At 40.3% G+C, this 20,283-nt stretch overlaps 2 protein-coding genes across 2 annotated transcripts in view; one reads left to right on the top strand and one right to left on the bottom strand.

The window, feature by feature from the left end:
- LOC133122804 (cytoplasmic phosphatidylinositol transfer protein 1-like) overlaps window positions 1-10,211 on the top strand; it is a 37,410-nt gene extending 27,199 nt beyond the window's left edge. Inside the window, exons 9-10 of the mRNA XM_061232975.1 lie at window positions 4,492-4,555; window positions 9,251-10,211. Of these exons, the coding sequence (XP_061088959.1) occupies window positions 4,492-4,555; window positions 9,251-9,516 (330 nt within the window). The 3' untranslated portion in view covers window positions 9,517-10,211. The remainder of the gene's footprint in view (window positions 1-4,491; window positions 4,556-9,250) is intronic.
- Window positions 10,212-11,409: 1,198 nt separating this feature from the next.
- On the bottom strand, window positions 11,410-19,311 carry zgc:153896 (uncharacterized protein LOC569930 homolog). Its single transcript, XM_061230478.1, has 5 exons — window positions 19,047-19,311; window positions 15,161-15,306; window positions 13,869-14,495; window positions 13,235-13,460; window positions 11,410-11,492 (listed from the first exon to the last, which is right to left on the bottom strand). Exons 1-5 carry the CDS (start codon window positions 19,309-19,311, stop codon window positions 11,410-11,412), a joined length of 1,347 nt encoding a protein of 448 aa, XP_061086462.1.
- Window positions 19,312-20,283: the final 972 nt, after the last annotated feature.

Here is a 20,283-nt window from a genome sequence, read left to right as displayed (position 1 = left end):
GGCCTTCTTGACGACACGCACAACTTTGGTGAGAGCTTGCTTGTAGGTTGTTTGATAAATTGAGATGGGACAGATGCCAAACGTGGCTGTAAATCTTTAATATTCAAGAGATTGTGAATAAGATAAATCCATCTCAAACCTTTTGGTTTTGGCCACAAATATATAGAGGTTAACAGATCTCGTATCAAGGGTAGTTTTAGCCAGTATTAGAAAATAATGAATGATTTTACCTTTCGATTGTGACCCAATGTCTGATTGTGTAAATAGCTTTCAGTTTGAAAAAGATAGAATCAAGCGGGCTTCCCAGTGCTGGAAAATCTAATTTGGGAGTGTTCTTTTTTTGAACCAGATACATTTTTTGGGACTGGATTTTTATTCAGTAATACTGCCTGAATTTATGGGTATAATTGTTCAACTTACATTAACTTGTGGAGATACTTAAATGGTCCTTATTGCACTTTTGAATTTTTTGTTGACTCAAGGGAGATATTTGCTCTGGACTGTTTGTAAAAACAAATCTTATTACATGTATAAACAAATCACGGACCAATCACAGACCAACATGCTGGGCCATGCCATTAACCGAGGGACCTGTCTGACAGAATAGTGATTTGAGCAATATGATCAAGGTTTTTGGAAGTGTAAAATGAGTTTTGTGTGTTTGAAATATAAGTAGAGTACAGTAAATCCTCAAATTGTGTCCGGGATTCTATTTGAAATCGGGCCTCGGATAATAGCCAGGGGCGTGGTCGATTCGGACAAATAAAGGCCGGCCCCCAAATTCAAACCGGGGTAATATTGCCTACCAGTAGGGCTATCAGTCCATGAGCACTAGAAGACATTGTTTCAATTTAACTCAATGAAATAAAAGAGCTCTTCTTAATATTTTATATTGTTGGTTGGTTTATTACTGTTGCCAATGAAAAGTCGTTGTCCTACATCATGGGTCTCCAACACGTTGTTCTCAAGTTACTAGTCGCTTGCCGCCCCCTTATGAGTAGCTTGTCAAAGGCTGAAGCAGTATACATTTAAACACAATTGTTGCCGCAAGGCATTCCAGCCTACGAATTTAATAGCACAGCACACGTTCAATGAATGAATGAAAGCGGCTGCCTTGGCTCGCCGGGTGGAAATCCCGACACTCTTTCAACTCCATAAAACTTAACAGTGAACCATCAAATACCCCTCCGATTTCAGTGCCCAACAGTCCCAACATTTAGCAATAGAATCAGTCCAAAAGTAAATTAAATCCCAAACCAAAGCTAGCCTACCGATATGCTGCTTCAAACGAAACGCATGTCTCACAATAAAACGCACTTTAGGAAAAAAAGATCCTTAACTTGCTAATTTGTTATTGTTCATGAAGGCGTGTCTGGCAAGTTGTTATTTCATGGATTCTGGACTTGCATATGATTTATTGTGTTTGAGAATATTTGCAATAAACTAAGTCTGTTAAGACTGACACTATGACTTACCAAACGGTGTTCCTGATTAGCGTACACTAATTGATTTCTGAACAGTTACAGGAAGTGTTGAACAGTGTTGGCCCACTTTAAGTGTAGCCTTTTACTTTATTTCTAAGAATAAAATTCTACAACAGAAGCCTAATAAGAAATTTGAATACAAGCCTGCCCCAAATAAAGGCCTGTGCTTTGTGCAGCCTAAGTAAATAAAAGACCCTGACACAATTTGAGGATTTACGGTATGTGTGTTAGCATATTGTTCAGAACATGATCTGTAGTTTTGTATTTTTTATGTATTTCTTTGGTTGTGACATTAAGTGGATGTAGTTCTATGTAGGATGCAGTTTTGTTTCATGTTCCTGCTGTAGTCGTTAGTGTGTACTAGTATGTATGTGTTGGAGTATGTAATTTGTAAAAAGAAAGTGTCAAGTAATGTTTGTGTGAACACAATGCAACGGTTTCCATGGCGACTATTTACACTTTTTAAGCAACTGTCTAGATTTTAAACCCATTTGAAAACAATAATTTTTCGACATTGATTTTGAGACCTTGGCACGTAGCTCTGGTGTTATTTGCTGTAGAATTGAGGTAGCGCATACCCCACAGGAAGTACATTGGAAGTTTTGCATCAGTTGAACTTATGGTTCATGAAAACAAGATTTTTAAGTATATTTTTCAAGTGCTTGTAGAATGCCTGTTTTTAGACGGATTGCCTTCGAATTTGGAAGTTCATTTCAGGGAGGCCTTGTCATTGTGCGCAATAGATTCTGAATGATTAATACAATGGAGAAGTATATTGAAATTGATACTGTAACGACTTTGAAACATGGCTTGTAGCTGCAATGTTTCTTGATGTAACAGCTTCTTTTTTGCTGTTTAAGTCCGGATTGGGTTCACGATCGTGTTTAGAATTTTGTGCATATTGGCCCAACTGTTCAGGAGAAGTTGCTTGGAACCCTAATTACTTAGGTTCTGACATAATTACCACTTATTTCCTGCTGGATCACAATCTGAATTAAAAAAAAACATTTCATTCTACTTTTTAAAAGGTACTGTAAATATAACAACCTCTGTTCAGTCTGTGAACTGCTCAAATTAAACCCTGTCGCAAGTGTACATTTCCAGATGTTTATTTGCCCAAAGAGACTGCATTGGGAACACGCAGGTGCTTTGGATGTAACACTTGTATATCAGGCGTACGACACATTCCCAGGCTGAAAATTAGAGTTGGCAGAGAACGGTGAAGGTGCCTTGTATATGCCATTGCATGACGTCGGGGGAAACTGGGACTGTGATTCATGGTCCTTGCGTGAGTCCGGCCCCTTGGGACGTATGCCTTATTCATCTTCCTTTTCCGCGGATTGTGCCAGCCCGCCTGGCCTTTCACACGGGTGACTTCAGACGGACCACGTCCCATCCCGGCCCAGTCGCCCGCTCCACCTCCGCTCGGGCGGCTGGGTGTTCTGCAGTGAGGCGAGGGCAGTGATTAAATGGCCACGCCGTGCGTGGAGGCGGCGGAGGTCGCCTCGCGGTGAGCTCTGAGCACGGTACCATGAGGAGGTGTGAAAATGAGAACCTATTTTTAGCCCTCCTTCACATCCCCTGTAATCTCAGGTACAGCAGCCCCTAAGCTGCGCTAAACACGGGCGCCGGTCATTCGTTAGCTCTCGGCATTCAGTGCCCGGCACAACCTTTCCATGTTATATTATTAATGGCGTTACGATTATTAATTCGCTCTCACCTCGGTGTCGGTCCAGTTTGATGACGATTGAATGACAAACTGCGCAATGTTATTTTAAACCGGCAAACGCCGCTGTTCGACGTCACCTTGCGACGCAGTGGGATTTCTTATTTTTCTTTTTAATCGATTTCCATTTTTTTTATCCAACGTTAGTTAAGTCAGGGCTGCTTTTTTGTGAAGGTGGCCCCCCTTAACCATAAACCACTGCAGGAAACACTGCACTTGCAATGGATTGTTTATCACAGAAGCCCATGGAGATTTTCTGTAACCTATATTGTCATGCCTCTGTACTGTACTATGCTCTTTCTTTAACATGGTCTTCGTGGACTGAGCCTTATCAGACCTTTATTGTGCCGGTGTGGAATGGGAACACACGATACACATGCCTCCCACCACCAACAGCACGGCAAAGGACAGCCTGTACTTTGGTTTATTGCGCTGTTGAAAGAAATGTCACCGAGAAATATGGGCAGTCAAAGGTCTTGCGTTGGAAAGAATTATCAGTTCTGCTGCTAAAGATGGTTTCCACACTGCAAATGGCGTATATTAATGAATCACTCAGATATTCATAAGCACTGCCTGCTCCTATAGTGTTTGCTTTCACATCAGGGCAGTGGATGTGCGTGTACCTGCAGAAATGCAATTCCAGCGTGGTTGGCCATACGACTTTCCATCTCCAAATTTGGGAAGTTATAGGAGACATGCGGATGCAGACGGGAATTTCACAGTTAGACACACTCACACCAGTCCAGCTGCACAACCTCACACAGTAGCCGCATTCACACTCAAATCCATTCGTACGGATGAACATCCAATTTGTGGCCAGACTCGTTCCTCAGTCTGCAGAGCGAAGTTCCGATGTGCTGGTTCCAGTGCTAATGAAAAGGAGTGATCTGTGTGCATCTTTATTAGTTCAGTAAACAAGGCCTGAACATAGCAACAGCTACGGAAAGCACTGCAAACAATGAATGCCTTGATTCCTACCTTTGAAGATTTCACAGCTTTTCAAAGTTTGATTCTTGAAATATAATGAAGTGTCAAAACTAAGAAATGGTTTTGTGTTTTACACACCATCCCTTTATGAGTGTGAGAGGGGTATTCAGTATACAGGATGGTGTTAACTTCCATTTCGCAATGTGTAAAAGCTTATTTAATACCCCTGTATTTCATGTGGTTCTCAAACTTTACTTGAACAACAGTCCTGCCTGTTGATTCACCTCTGTACACCTCTGTACCTTTTAGTAAAAATACTAATATGTGAACTCTCTATCTGTCCTGTTGTCTCAGGTCATCAGGGATATCTTGTTGGTGGGACACCGGCAAGCCTTTGCATGGGTTGATGAGTGGTACGGTAAGTCCCCAGCTGTCTTTTTTAATAACTGCCTATCTTTTGAACTTTAAGAACCGGCATTAAGAATGTCTTCTTGTGGAAATTAAACAACGTGACCGTGTAATTACCCATTTCTCCATGTACTGTATCCGACTGAGCCCAAAACCAGTCGAGATCAAAGATGGCAAAGATGGCCATGTACACGTAATTGCTCTCTGTCAGAAACAGCCAAAGAATACACCAGTTGCCAATGCTTCAAATTGAGGTAAGGGCTTTGGAAGAGATTCAGGGAGGTTTTTCTTTAGTCCAGCCAATTATCAACAATCAATTATTAAGCAAACAATTATCAGCTGTATTTAAAAAGGTTCAGCTAATTTAGATTTATCTATCACCATCGATGAGATCATTGTAACAAAACCATTTTAATTACAGGTAAACATAGAATCATCCCATCATTCTCTATCTTCTTGACGCTGCCTTTCCATCAGATCATCTCAGCCATTATTTCCACTTAATGCTTTGAACGCTATGTTAACAACCCAGTGTCTCCACCTTTCCTTTTAGGTCCTGTTCTAACATAAAAACTAACCCTGAATTTGTTTCAGTAAATCTTTTGCATTTATTAGGTGTTTGAAATGTGTCTAGAGATTTTTGTTACTAACAGGCACAATGGACTGACATGCTATAGCTGTATCTTGTTAATATTTCATAACCAATTTCCCAGTTTTTCTTCATTGTGTTCTAGGTGTTAGCGCCCGGCTGCCTTATACAATACTCTATTTCCTCCCTAACCTCACTAACAAAGCGTCCTGCTGCTCTGCCTTTCTCTGCAGGTGCAGTGTCTGTGCCTGAGTCCAAATGGTCACATCGTAGTACAGGCGCTTTCTCGACATGAAAGACAGGGATACTACAGTCTTGAGCCATTTAGTTTGTTAAAAAAAGAAAAGAAAAAACCTTTGTGAAAATGGAGGGATATGAAGGCACTGCTCTTTATTTCCTTGATTACAGTGAGCTCCATAATGTTTGTGACAGCCTGCAGCATAGTGACTAAGGTGCATGACCGGGACCTGGGAGGCTGGTGGTTCAGGCCCCAGTGTAGCCATCATAAGATCCGCACAGCTGTTGGTCCCTTGACCAAGGTCCTTAACTGCCAATTTCCCCTGCTTTGTCTAATCAGCTGTTGATTTGGTTAAAAGAGTCCGCTAAATAGCAAATTATTATTATCATAGTTGAATCATCAATGAAAACAAGTGAGGCAGTACCCGTGGCAGCCATACATGCCCAACCATAACACTCCCATTTCTTTTCTTTTTTTTTCTCAGCCTCATAGTGGCTTCCTTGACTTCCGTGCCAAAACTCTGGTCCTCATGTTGACTAACACGTGGTGAGCAGAAAAACGTTTGAATATGTTGGTGAACGCTAGCTAACGTTTGCTATCTTTAACAAACGTCTGGATTAAGGAAGAGATTTTTCACACCACACAAATTTGTGAAGCCATTGGTGACGTTACGGTGCCCTCGGTCTGAAAACCCATGTAATTGCTACATGGTGAAATCAAATTGTCTAAATACGATAATGTCATCTGAGAATCTGGGGGGCGACATGGCTCAGGCAGTAAGAGCAGTCGGAGGGTTGCCGGTTCGATCCCCTGCCCGGGCTGTGTCGAAGTGGCCCTGAGCAAGACACCCAACCCCTAAATGCTCCTGGACGAGCTGGTTGGCACCTTGCATGGCAGCCAGTCGCCATTGGTGTGTGAGTGTGTGTACGAATGGGTGAATGAGAAGCATCAATTGTACAGTGCTTTGGATAAAGGCGCTATATAAATTCCAACCATTTACTCTTTAGAATCTGAACTTTAACCACTTTTTCTTTCCAATCTAAAGTTGTGGAGTACAGAGATAAGAAATATATCCATTTGCCCCAAACATTATGGAGGTCACTGAATATTCAGGTTTCAGTAGCAAGCATTTTAGTGAGGCATGTTTCCCCTGTATTAAGTGGCTTGTAATGGTTTTAATGTAAAGGACACCAAGCAGGGTGACATTAGTTTATCCGGTCTGGACAAGAGCCACGAGAAAGATCCCTGTGGTATTTGGAGAAAAATTTTTCAGTTTGTCAACAACATATTTTGAGAGTAAGGTGATACAACAACTTGGACTGGGGTAGGGGCCAATGTGATATAAAAAGTCTGCTGTGATTTGGCATTGGGGATGTTGGCCTGGGTACTCCAAAATAACTGTGGTGGGATACAGAGAAAGAAAGCACAAACAGGACATTACAACTATCCTTGCCAGAAACAGTCCCTAAATTACTGCAGTGTTTTATAATTGCCTATTGTCTTTCAGTGTGTCAGTGTTTTTTAATTGCTTACCTGTTTAGTATAGGCTGTAATACGAGTAATGTTTCAGAGTTTAAAAAAAGTAAATTATTGTTAATTGATGGCTTCACAAATATGCAAGATTATTTTGTTTTGGAACGATGGGTATTCTCAAGAATGGTACATCTATAGTGAATTTACTGAATGGCCTTGACATAAAAAACAACCATATTATATGTTTGGAATTTAGAGAAACCATATTTAGAATTTCTAGTAATAACCCATTATAACTAAATCACATCTTCAAATTGTTGCCTTTCTCGGCCAGATATTGATGAAATGTTTCAGTGTGCAATGCAAGATTTTGTGCACAAGTGGCACAAATATGGTAGGTGTGAAAGTGTCCAGCAAAGACAATGACTAAGCACTCAGGAGAAGATTTACTGAGGGTATTTAACTCTTTTCCCACCAGCCATAATTTCATTATAACTGCAGAAGTTGGATAGGGCATGAGGAAAACATACACCTCCAGACACCACACTTGGAGGACAGTCAACAATTTTTGAAAGGCTATATACCGTAAAATTGCCCTGACTGAAACCAACTTGTCAACTGTATAAATGAACCAGTATTCCCAATACTGGAGTACGTATATTATTTGGCCACCCTTCCATTTTGGTTATATTTCCTAAGAGACCACACTGACAGGAGAAATAGCAATACTAATATGCTTTATAGAACTGCCTTATGACTGAACTGTTTTTAGAGTCGGTGGATGGGAATTCTTCTAAACCTCTTCAGAATTAAAATGGTGAATGGTCCAGAGATTAGATTATTGATCTTTGTAATTGTTACTTTAGAGGACAGCCTTTCTGTGATGTACAAAATTGCTTTAATCCCATATTTGGGTTTTTCTCATTTGTATCAAATGCTCGAGAAAAAAAAAAACAAGCTTCATCTGAAAGGCGAGTGAGTGCTTTGCACCTGTAAGAGTGATTATATTCACATTTTTTGCACAAAGAGGGCTTTGGTCCAATCAGCTGCTATTTTTAAAGATTCTATCCTGTTGCTTGATAAAGCCCTGTACTGCCTTCTACCGGAAGTGATTGGCAATGGCAGGACTGCACACTCTCTCTTCAGATGCAGCAGTCAGTGATTTACATGGGATTATTCTATCTGTATATAAAGGCTTGACTCCCTTGTTTGCCACTAGCGAGATGGCGTGTGCACATGGATAATATCCCCCTTTTCACAGCTATGACTCTGGAGGATGTGCGTAAGTTCGAGAATCAGATGCACGTGGCCACAAACCAAAAGCTTGGATGCCAAGAGACATAGCTGTGACCCTGCAAATGTATGTTCTCCTTTTTCTTTCATTTATTTTGACATTTAAGTTTCGACTGATCGTATCTATTGCCGTTACATGCTGATTAGCGATTGGTAAGATGTTAGTAGCGTTGTCAACCAGGAGTGATACTGTAGGTCTGTATTCATGTGGAGAGGTTGAATGAGATTATGTGGTTTATACTGCCAGCTACTGGTGGAAGATAGGGGGAAGATATGATCCATACCCACATGTATAATTGAGAATAATGTGTCAGTCCGTTTATGCTCATGTCTACAGGACCGAAGATGGAAAAGTAAAACTAAACAAAAGTGTTTTTCCCCCCCGTCGTGCCTTGTATTACTCCCACAGGTACTGAGATCTGATGCTACCATCTTAAAGGCCCACACGCATATTGTTTGTGCTTTTAGTATGATCCTGGAACTTTATATTCGTGTTTCATACTGATCCAAGAAAAGCAATTGCAATTTCGGTAGAAGTATACATATTTTAACTGCTAACTATTTAACTGCTATTTTTCAGAGAGATTTGTAAAATGATTTCCCAAGTCACCTTTTTTCTGCATTATTATCCGATGACGTTGCAGAATGTTAATGCAGAGAGCTGACCACTGGAGGTGGAGGGGGGTCAAAGCTAGGGACTTTTCGACGAAAAACATTTGTGAACGTTGTGATCGTGTGCGTTTTAGATACTAAAACCAGGAATGGAATGCTGTTGCGTATGGGCCTTTAAACTCTCCCAAAAAACGTGCTTCCAGTCATACTTTCCCTCGTCTAGTCCAGTCCCTATGTTTTCATGGTTTTTTTTGTTTTGTTTTTTGCTTGAAGTCCATGCATAACTTTGAATGGAACCTACTATACTCATCTGAAGCAATATTCTAAACCGTTAAAGCAATTCAAACATTTTCATTTCACAATGTGCAAAACAACAGTTTGAGCCTGAGTGCAGTTGAAAGACGTTTCTCATATAACATGTGAAGAGCAGAGATGATCAGAAACGCGTCTGAAGGCGCACGGTTGATTTTTGTCCGCGTCTCCTCGTTTCCCGGAGTCAGACATGACCATGGACGAGGTGCGGGAGTACGAGCGGGACACCCAGGAAGCGACCAACGAGAAGATCGGCCTGCTGACGCCCACCATCTCCATCGACGAGGTTTCGTCCACGGCAACCACCCGCAGCGCCCCCGCCAGCGCCCCGTCCACGCCCGTCAACGGAGACCCGCCCGAGTTCCTGAGCGTGCCCAAAGACCGGCCCCGGAAGACGTCCGCCCCAGAGACTCTGACCCTGCCGGAGCTACGAGAGCGCTCACTTCCCGAGTAACATTCCCACACTCCCACATTCCCACTCCACTGTTCCACTTTGATTCCTTCTCCTTTTCCCTCTCATCTTTCTCAGCGCATTGAGCGCAAACTGATAAGCTATTGATCATCAGCCCCCCCCCTCCCCTCCCTGCCATTTAAAAAGCCTTGTTTTTGTTTCAGCTTTAGCGTAGCTGAGCTGCAAGACGACCTGGACATGCATGTGCAGATGACCGGTCGAGATTTATTCTATTGATTTTAACTCGTGTACATTTTTTTAAAAGTTTAAAATAATTTTAGATGGTGCTTGGGGCTAAGATTCAGTTCCGTCCTGCTTCTTGAAATCAGATTGAGAGGGAAGCTTCATTTTTTTATGCTGTCGCATTGCTGATGACTTGAAGTCAAAATTCGGAAAATGGACTCCAAACAAGCATCCTGATTTATGGAAATGCATGGCTTTTTCTAGACTGTTATCCACCTTAAGAAGATAATGGAGATATGCCAAGTAAAAGAACTGAATTAAATATTGTTTAAAGGCTTCATTTTAAAACCTGTGTTCATGTTTTCTGTTACTGTGACAAAATGTAGATGGTGCATGTTCTTTGGAGCTGAAGGTTTTCATTTTCTGACAAAATCTTGAGAGACTGGTTGAGATCTCCATTATTTGAGAAAGTGAAACCACTGAACTGCATTAAACGATTTAAGAGTATTTAAGAACGCGTACATGTCTGTGGACTGCTTTTATGGATGAGTGTTTTTTGAACATTACACACTTCTATGTGAAGTTATCTAAGGTAATCCAATTTAAAAATGCCGTTTCAATTTGCAGTATCATACCATAAGGTCACAGATGAGGTCATGCTTTGAAAATGAATGGACTTGCTGGCACACTCACTTGGCATTTTACTATTTGAAGTCAAGCTATTTATAGGTAATTGCACTTGGACATGGTTTTCTGTGAATTAATGTCACCAAGGGGGGAAAAATTGAATTTCTCATTACACATAAAAGCTATGTCATATAGCTGGTCAGTTTAGCAGTGATGGCCACAGCCCATGTTGTGATGCGGTGTCAGTAACAGTTGCCTTTACTCATTGTTTAGCTATACGTTTTTTTACATTATGCGTTTCATTTCATCATAAAGAAAGGAAAATGTAACCATTTCCAAACAGGGATGCGGATGCTGGAACTAGAATGTGCTAATTGTCTAGTCAGCCCAGTTCACACATTTCCATACTACATCTCTACTGGCATCATAACCTTCCAGGAATACAATAAGGATGGTGATCACACCACCTTAGCTATAATCGCCTTATGACTGTAGAAATAAGCCTGGACATCTACTGTATGAACTGCCCCACTGCTCCTTGTGTGTCTGTAGCATGACTTCCATACCAGTCGGCGGTAAGCTACTGTGTATGTACCTTCTCTGTGTCAATGCTCTTTTACTGCTGGGAAGTGCTGGCTGACAAAATAAAGTTCCAAAACAAAATTATTTCATTTTAACAATCCTTGTTGTACAGTCTTGTGTTTTTGCTGCGCAGTGTATATTAAGATATTAACAGGACACAAGGCAGTATTTTGTACATTGCACTGCTACCCATGTGTTATAATAATACTTCATTGATGAAATAGTGCACTACAATAAATACAACAATCGTTGGCCTTTTGTAGAATAAAAACAAATTCAATATATCTTCAGTTTCTTTTTACAATGCCTTTTTCTGTGGAAAACAAAAACAAGCAAATAATTGGTGTTTTTTTGACGTTGAAATAAACATTCAGCAAAGGGGTTCAGGAATTTCATAGAACATCTCCGATATTTACAACTTTGAATTTGGCTTGCAGCATACTATCAAGTAAATTGCATGACGTCTGCTGTGTAGACCACCACATTTGTGCTCCCTAGAAATGGCTACATCTGAAGGACCAGGAAGAAGATCATTGCTGCCACAAGGTTGAAAGATGCATGACTGGATGATTCGCTTCCATTTCCCCCTGCAGGAGGGGAAGAGAATAATCAGTGAGGTCACCTCGCTACTGCTCCAGGAGCAACCCGGGGCGCTAGTAATAATTATGGGTCCCCTGAAAGGTTAATGCAGTGGGCTTCTCGGCTCACAACATTAAAGCCTACAAAGATTCATTACATTACATTACGTGGCATTTAGCGGACGCTCTTATCCAGAGCGACGTACAACAAAGTGCAAATCAAACATAAGAACAAGTGCAAAAGTGGACCTAAGAGGACAGTACTGTTCCGAGTCCTAGTGTAAACATACAGAAATTCAGAACCCTTGAAGAGTACAATCAACTTTCAAACTAGCATACCACAGCTGGCAGCTAGAATACAACAATACAACAGCCAATAAAAACAATACCTATACAAGTAACGATATCTATACATAAGTGTCATTACGGTCTAAGGCTAATCACGGTGATTGTGAATTGGGGAGGGAAAGGTGTAGCCTGAAGAGATGGGTCAGAAGGAGGTCAGAGACTCTGCCATCCACTGGGAGGTCATTCCACCACCGTGGGACCAGGACAGACAGCCAGACAGCAGTCGTGAGCGTGAAGTGCAGGTGTGGCGAGGGGGAGACGCCAGACGGCACAAAGTGGCAGAACGGAGGGGTCTTGTTGGTGTATAGGTCTTGATAAGGGACTGAATATACACGGGCTGATCCTTTAACTGCCTGGTATGTGAGCACCAAAGTTTTAAATTTGATGCGAGCCATAACAGGCAGCCAGTGGAGGTTGCTGAGCAGGGGGGTGACGTGAATGTCTGGGAACATTGAATACCAGACGGGCTGCAGCATTCTGGATGAGTTGTAGGGGTCTGATGGCAGATGCTGGAAGACCACCAGCAGAGAATTGCAGTAGTCCAGGCGGGACAGGACTATTGCTTGAACAAGGAGCTGAGTGGAGTAGGTGGTGAGAAAGGGTGGCTATGATAGCAATAGGCTGCTTTCTGTACAAATAGTGTTACATCATCTCTGTCGAAACAATTTATTATCTGTATCCCCTTTTTTGGAACTTGCACTAGGGGATGAGATTCACATTTACCTTCTGTGGTGGCACCGGGTGTACTTGGTGGGGTTGCAGTTGATGCTCCTGTTGAAGAAGAAGGGACATTTTTGACTTGGTAAGTGCTTACTAAAGCATTAATCATCAATAGTCATTCACTTGGTTGATTAATGTTGTAAAAATGGTTGTCAAACTGCTCCAAGCCTAGTAAATTTGCAAGTGGCTATGATAGCAATAGGCTGCTTTCTGTACAAATCGTGTTACATCATCTCTGTCGAAACAATTTATTATCTGTATCCCCTTTTTTGGAACTTTTTACACCCCTTTTAAGTGCCTACTAATTAGTCAGTAGGCTACTTCTCCATGGTCGGCAAACACTTGGGGTGGAGCTTGCATTACTGAACATCGGTGATTGGTGAAACACCAACCGCCATAGACACAGTAAATAACAGTACTGTACAATTAAAAGCAACCCAGGGATGGTTTGGGAACTGCTGTCAAGATCACTGTTCTTCTTGTTTTCAGCCATCACAACATTCTAAAAGCATATTATTTGTCTTAATATAAGTGATCTGTTTTGTGCAATATGCTTGGAAACATCTAAAGTCTGATCTCTGTTGGTATGCACAAGATTACTGCTAACTGTTACTTTCTTAAATTCATGTATACTCATTTTTGAGTTGCACATTTGTACAAATGATAAATGTTTGTATCCTTACCAGGTGTGCTGGCCAGCATCCCCTCTGTGAATGACAGAGAGCCATTGTTTGGGGCAGGGGTCACCCCCAGTAGCTTGCACATCAGTGGGTAGATGTTGATGCTGTCAAATGGCTCCGCCAAATAATTTTTCTTGAAGTCTGGGCCAAAAGCCCTGAAGATGGTTTTCATGTCCATCTCTCCGTTGTGGAAGCCATGGTCTCCTTTGTTAACGTAGAATATTAATTGCTGGAAAGATTAACAGAATGGTGAATCCACGCGTTAAGACATCTTTGTTTTCGTTAGGAGTCTCTACACTAGACGCAACAGATGTTCCAAATGCTTTTCAAATACTGTATGTATATTCTGTACACATACCTCATGCACAAAATAAGCTGTTCTGACTTTTTACCCAGATCTCCTTCCTCATAGAAAGTCCCAAAACATACATTCGCCATGGAATTTACTCTCAACACCTATAGTGTTTTTTGCTTTTTTAAATTTTATTCTGAAGATACTGGGTAAAACAATTATACATTTTTCACTGTGCATTAAGTGTGTGCATTAACAGTATGCTTAATTCTCTGTAAACATTGTTGCAATATGAAAGTTAATGTATTTACACGAATGGTACGACCGAGATAATTTTGAACCTACCGAGTTTAGGTTGTAGCCCAAATCACCCATGAGAACAATGGGCAGTATTCTGCTGTTTTTGGCAATGTGGAAGCTCTCAGGAATCTCTTCTTTCTTGTAGACTGTCAGGTTGGGATGGGCATTCACCAGGGCATTGTACACCTCTTGCTCTTTACCTTCCTTTGGTCTGATCATACCAAAACCACCATAGTCAAGCAGGTCAAAATACACCAACTTGTTATACTGCATGAAGTTGGAGAGTTTGATCTCTTCCACCTCCGGTTTCTTCTTGATGGTGGTCATGCCATGGTCAGAAGTGATGATGACATTCAGACACTGGGTCAGCTTGTACCGATCGATGGCCTCCAGTAGGTATCCAATAGTTCTGTCGATCTGTTTGACGATTACTTTTCGGTCTGAGTGATCTGGTCCTTTTGCGTGTCCAACCTTGTCAGGCTCACCATAGTACAGCGTGACAAAGTCAAAGGCCTCCTTGGTGAACCAGCCCATGACAATGTCAATGTTCTCACGCCACTCTGTTTCATTGGAGTCTAGGTGATTGTAGGACTCAACCAGAGAACGGTTCACAGACTGTCCACTGTAATTAGCTCCACCTCCTGGATAGTGAAACGAAGCTGTTTTCAGGCCCTGGGAGAATATTAAGGGGCATTACAATTTCACCAAGCTCTGTATTTTTTTAGAAATCCAAAGATGAATTCATGAATTTGGATCATATCTTTAGATTTCTATGTGTTATCCTCTATATACAGGGCCCTCCATAATGCTTTGCATAAAGACCCATTATGGCTTGATTTGCCACAATTTCATAATTGGAATCACACAATTAGCATGTGGCTAAAATGCTAAAATGATTTTATTAAATGGTATTTTTTATACATTTTGGTTTCACTATGTAGAAATTACAGCAGTGTTTATGCATAGTCCCCCAATTTCAGGGCACCATAATGGCTGGGACACAGCAATGTTATGTAAATGAAAGCAGTCATGTTTAATATTTTGTTGCATACCCTTTGCATGCAATGACTGCTTTAAGTTTACCATTCCCAGACATCACCAGTTGCTGGGTGTCTTATTAAAATCAGACAATGATTTAACCACATGTGATTTTTGAATTAATCTCAAATTGTGGAGTACAGAGGCAAATAAATAAATGATGGGTCTTTGTCCTAAACATTATGGGGGGCAACAAGTAAAATCCAATTTGCTGTACTGTTAATGGGCAGTCTAAGATGTAAGTAATTTGACATTTAGTGGATAATGTGTTGAAAGGCTGTGTGTCTAAAGCTGTTCACCTGCTCCTGAGCAGTAATCCACAGTGGCATGGCCCCGTTGTCCCACCATTCAGAGCGATTCTGAGTGGCCTTATGAGTCAGTTTTAAGAGCGTTGTGGAGTTGAACATCATATTGTGCACAACACCATGATCCTCTGGCCATCTCCCTACAAGATCAGGAAACAGAAATTAAATGTGTTATTTAATCTTCATGGATGCAATTGAGTCATATCTTAAGTCAAATTATCTCATTTGTACAAATAAATTAGCTTGCTTTGAATAGAATATACACAATTATGGTCTAAGGTACCCCACGTCATTCAGATGCATATTTTTCCTGTTTTCAAAAGGCCTTCTGCCAAGCTTGAATCAACATAAATGACATACCTCACTCCAATGCTAGTTAGAGTGGCAACCAATTTTAAACCTCTTAGAAGCAACTTTGCTTTAGAAGCAAAGTAAAGAGATTGAGTTGGTGAAATATACTTCATTTGCTTACCAGCAGGTGTCAGGGAAGTACCAAATTTTGTACAGGTTATTTGTCACTAGGTGGTGCAATTTTGTCTATAGTACATTGAAACCAGTACGTCAAGTCAAATGTCTTTAAGGTGCATTATTGCCAACATGGTAATAATGATGAAATATTTTTTTATGATGTATTTTTTTTAATTGAATTTGAATCTTTCAACCAGACATCATCTGATGATCTATTTGATGAAACTATTTTTTTTTATTAAATGGCCCGGCAAAATAATCAGTCTTCTGGTATTTACACTGCTATATGTGCTCATATGAATCATTCAGGTTAGTGGCAAAAACACAAGAAAACAATGTTTCTGAACATGAAAGTCTGACACAAGTGAATCACACACAGAGAATTACATCAAATTTGAATCACTTCCAGTTCATGTTTTGTTCCAGTTGTGTTAAGACTTCAGTGGATCTCTCTTCACATTCACTCACCACAAAATGAAATCTGTGGGACTGTGATCTCGGTTCACTACATAAAACATTTTTATATGCTACATGCACACTTACTACATACATACAGTACATACTGTTGATTTTATGGCAAGGCAGGTTATGTAAATTGTAAAATGTCACTGTAATTATTTTAATTTACATTGAGAGGGTTAAAGGGGGCTCTGTCTAGAGAAAGATTTACTTCTATATATTAGGTGTTTTATCATGTCTGAGGTTTTTTTTTTAGCTGTTATTTGTCATACAGTACATTTATCAGGGAGTTTATTTTAGCATGCAACCATTTCTTTTTTCTATTTACCTTTCTCTGTAATGACCTAACAAGACAGATAGATGTGTGTTTGTTTCTTATTTTTCAGTCATTGTTATGAAAATCAAATGTTTAGGAAAAGAGAGAAATGTACGTTCTTGATTTTCCTCTTTCCTAAGAACACATAGATTTTCAGTAAAACAACCATGAAACAGGTATAGTATGTAGCCCCTGCAAAGTTTTTGAGTATTTTACATTTTATGGGACAGAATGCTTAGTCAGCCTAGCCAATTAGGCTGAATCAACAACTGGCTTAGTCCTCTTTATCTTTCTTCAGAATGGGAGTATAATGTAGTTGCTATATTTTACAACCTTTAAAAACTTATCTGTATGGTTATTGCTAAGCCTATTGCTAAGCCTATGGTGCTACGGTATAGCACCATAGAGATTTTCAGCTGGTTAGTGGAACATTATTTTGATTATACAGTAGTCTTACCGCTGCTGTGCTCTGCTGTATCTGCTTGTCAGAAGTTTAACTCAGGCAACTCAGCATTCCAATAACTGATGTTATCGGTATGAAGCAAAATTATTTGCCACAATCTTATATCAACACCCCCTTCTTCCAAATAAAGTTGGGTTAATTTATTTTCCTAAACTGCATTTTTCGCTTAGTTCTCTTGTTGGTTGCAAATTATGCCACAATTTCCCTTTGGCAGGGGGGCATTGTTGTAGTTTGCACCCAGTATCCCTAAGAGCAAAGACCTTGAAATGATCACTGGTTAAAGTTCACACAGAATAATCAAACGGTTGCATAGAGCCAACCGGATCTTGGTATAATGCAGGGCCAGCAAAACGGCTAAGCTGTTGAAGAGTTCTCCTGTCAGCACTAAAAGAGGTGCCTTATACAGGCTTATCAAGGTCTTACAGGTGTTGTGCTGCAGTCAGCTGTCAGATTTGTTAAACGGACACTTTTGATGTCGTCGCGAGTATTTGTACCTCTAAGCTCTGAGGGAAATTGCAAGGACGGAGCGGTTCATTCACGAGGATGGCAATACACACGAGGCCACTTCAGTGCTCTTTGTACTCCATGGATGAGTATGAGGTGTAGTGAAAATAATTGCAAACCGATGATGCATAAGGCAGTGTGGTAAAATGTCAGAACTCTTTATAGAACAGTTCACAAGACCCAGACGGAGGAAAATAACATGGTATTTGTATGGATGAAAAAGAGTAGCTCTGCCATCACAGCTACCTCATGCTGAACCACAGAAAATGAAGGGAATAAATAAAGAGAGGCTGGTGTGCAACCAATCATTTGGCTTCGCCAAGGGAGCACAAAGCTAAATATTTGAATTACAGACACTCAGTGAAAATAGGCTTTACTCTATTTTCTTTTTTTTTCTTTTTTTTTTTACTTTGTAGCTTTGCAGATCTGAACAATCAGTATTCCAGTTTTACAGTATGTTATAGTCTCTGGTGACTGTAACAGATTTGATCCTGTTACAGTCTCAGACATTAAAGATAGTTTCCATGGTGTGTTATGTAATAAAGATTGTTTCCCAGTGATGGCAGATGGAAATGGAAAATGGTATAAGTTTATGCCTAGAAATCAGCATGATGCCTTGTTATCACATTGTATATCATATCACATACCTCTAAATTATGACTTTCATTCAAGTTTATAAGGCCCATATATTTTCTACAGTATTCCAATAACTTGCTAACACAACCTATACCTAGAATGTTTCTTAGAATATTTGCTGACAAGATACAATGCAGGCTGACCATAGGTAGCTAGCCAGCTACGTAACTACAGGTTTCATCATATCAAAATTGAATTTAGTCTAGGACTAGGCTTAATTTGTGTCTGTAGTGTTTGGCCCAATATTTAATATGCCAATGAAGCAAAAGATGTGCTCTTGATTTAGTACAGCCAGTCCACTAGATACGTTTCTTATTTGATTTAAAAATTGAAATTCAATTCTAATCCCTTCTTTTGAGCAAAAATGAATTTGCATGAGGAACACTGCTGAACATAGCAGGCTTTAACCACCCCAGCTTCTTGGCTTTAAGGACCGAATCCACACACTAAATACAATTGTATTGCTCATGAGAATTGAGCAATGTATTATTCTTGCAATATCAAGTCACCTGTGTCCAGAACTCAGATTAGAACCAAGGATGTGTATTGCTGGCAAATCATCAGTCAGTCAGTTCTAAATGTTTATTGCTTAAAATGTCAGCTTAACATCTCTTTCTCTCTTAAGAAATATTTATATTCTTTTGCTAACTTTAGCTTTTTTTGAGGAATTACATTTTAAATGTGTTCCCTCCCGAAGAAACAACTCAAGCTAGGTTTTGAAACAGCTGGTAGCTGGTTGACCAGTTCAGACCAGCTCAATACTGAACATGGTTTGAGCAGCTCAAGCGTTGTTTTGAAACAGCTGGTAGCTGGTAGTTTCAAACTGGTCAAGTTGGATTTTACATCAGTACAATTGCATTTCTCACTGCACGTTAAGTATGCAGTCTAAACAGTCATTCTATATCAACACAGACAATTTCTGTATGAGGCAATGGCTTCCTATCTTTGTGTAAAATGTGCCACTGAGAAAGACTACTCAGGCAGATAGTTACCATTAACAAGAAAGTCAAATGTACCAATCGGGGGGGACTTACCAGTGATGGTGGTGAAGTGAGATGGGGAGGTCATGGTAATCATTGGTGGTGTAATGTATTTGGCTTTCACTCCTTCTTTTACCAGCTTGTCCATGTTTGGTGTTTCTACATCCTGGTCGTAGTCCCATCTGAAGCCATCAAATGAGATGACCAGCAGCTTGTTGAAGGTCTTATTCTCACAACTGAATTCATTACTGAATAACGGCCTGCACTCAATGCTGCGGCTCAAAAGGACAGCTAATATGAACGCCAAGCCTAGCCTCATCCTGGTCTGCTTGTCTCCGTCTGGCTTGCTTTAACTTGGAGAGACGTGTGCTTTTATAGTCACCAAAGGGTATCGAGATAAGATCATGATCGTGATAGGTCAGTTATACTGTATGTGACTGTTGAGTTGGAGATATGACATTTTTCACAACATTTTGGAGACCTTTACAGTTAAATACAGAAGTATTGGGACCTTGATAATTGTTAATGTTAATCTGTGTAGGAATTACAGCCTTTTTTTATACCTAATTAGTCAAGTAGCAAAAGTAAAGAGAAATGGAAATTAAAATAATACTATGCCTTATTTTAGAATGCATGCCATGCTTTGTCATTTATTACTACAGATAGGTCTCATCACATAATTGTCAGGCAGAATAGTCTTATGTGAGTGCTTGGAATGGTAGATGGGAATGTTGACATTCCTCCATCATTATCTGACTGACTTGTGCACCAAAATTGGCGAAAAAACTGCTTAATATGATCTGCTGACTGTGTAGTATAGCAAAACAAGGTGAAACATCCCCTAATGATCAGCAACTTCCTATCAGTCATCACAGCCATGGAAGAGTAAACACAATGCAGAGCTCCACTCACTCACTGCTGCACTGTGTCAGTGAAATTCATTACAAATGAGAAGGTCACAGCTCCATACTGCATACTGTGCACTGTGTTCAGAGAGAGAAGATACCAAGTACCTGGCTTTGTGGGACAGGGAAGCAGGTTTGCCTGGATTTCAACTCAGAACTGAATGCACATTATCCAAGTATGCTTGAGTGTTGACTAAGTCTAATTCAGCGAATAAGGCTGCATTTAACACCTGAGGTAAATGATGCTATCAGTGTTGTTCTTGTTTAACCTTCATTTCAATGAGCTGTATGTCATACAATGTTATTGCGATACTCTTATAACTGTCTGTTTAAACACTCTTGAGTTGCCCAAAGAACAACTTGCATGCATGACTTGTGTCCTGTAC

Source organism: Conger conger, chromosome 2 (assembly GCF_963514075.1).
Source record: "Conger conger chromosome 2, fConCon1.1, whole genome shotgun sequence".
Lineage (NCBI taxonomy): Eukaryota > Metazoa > Chordata > Actinopteri > Anguilliformes > Congridae > Conger > Conger conger.
Note: the sequence above shows the minus strand (reverse complement) of the source record. Positions and strands in the feature narration are given on the sequence as shown.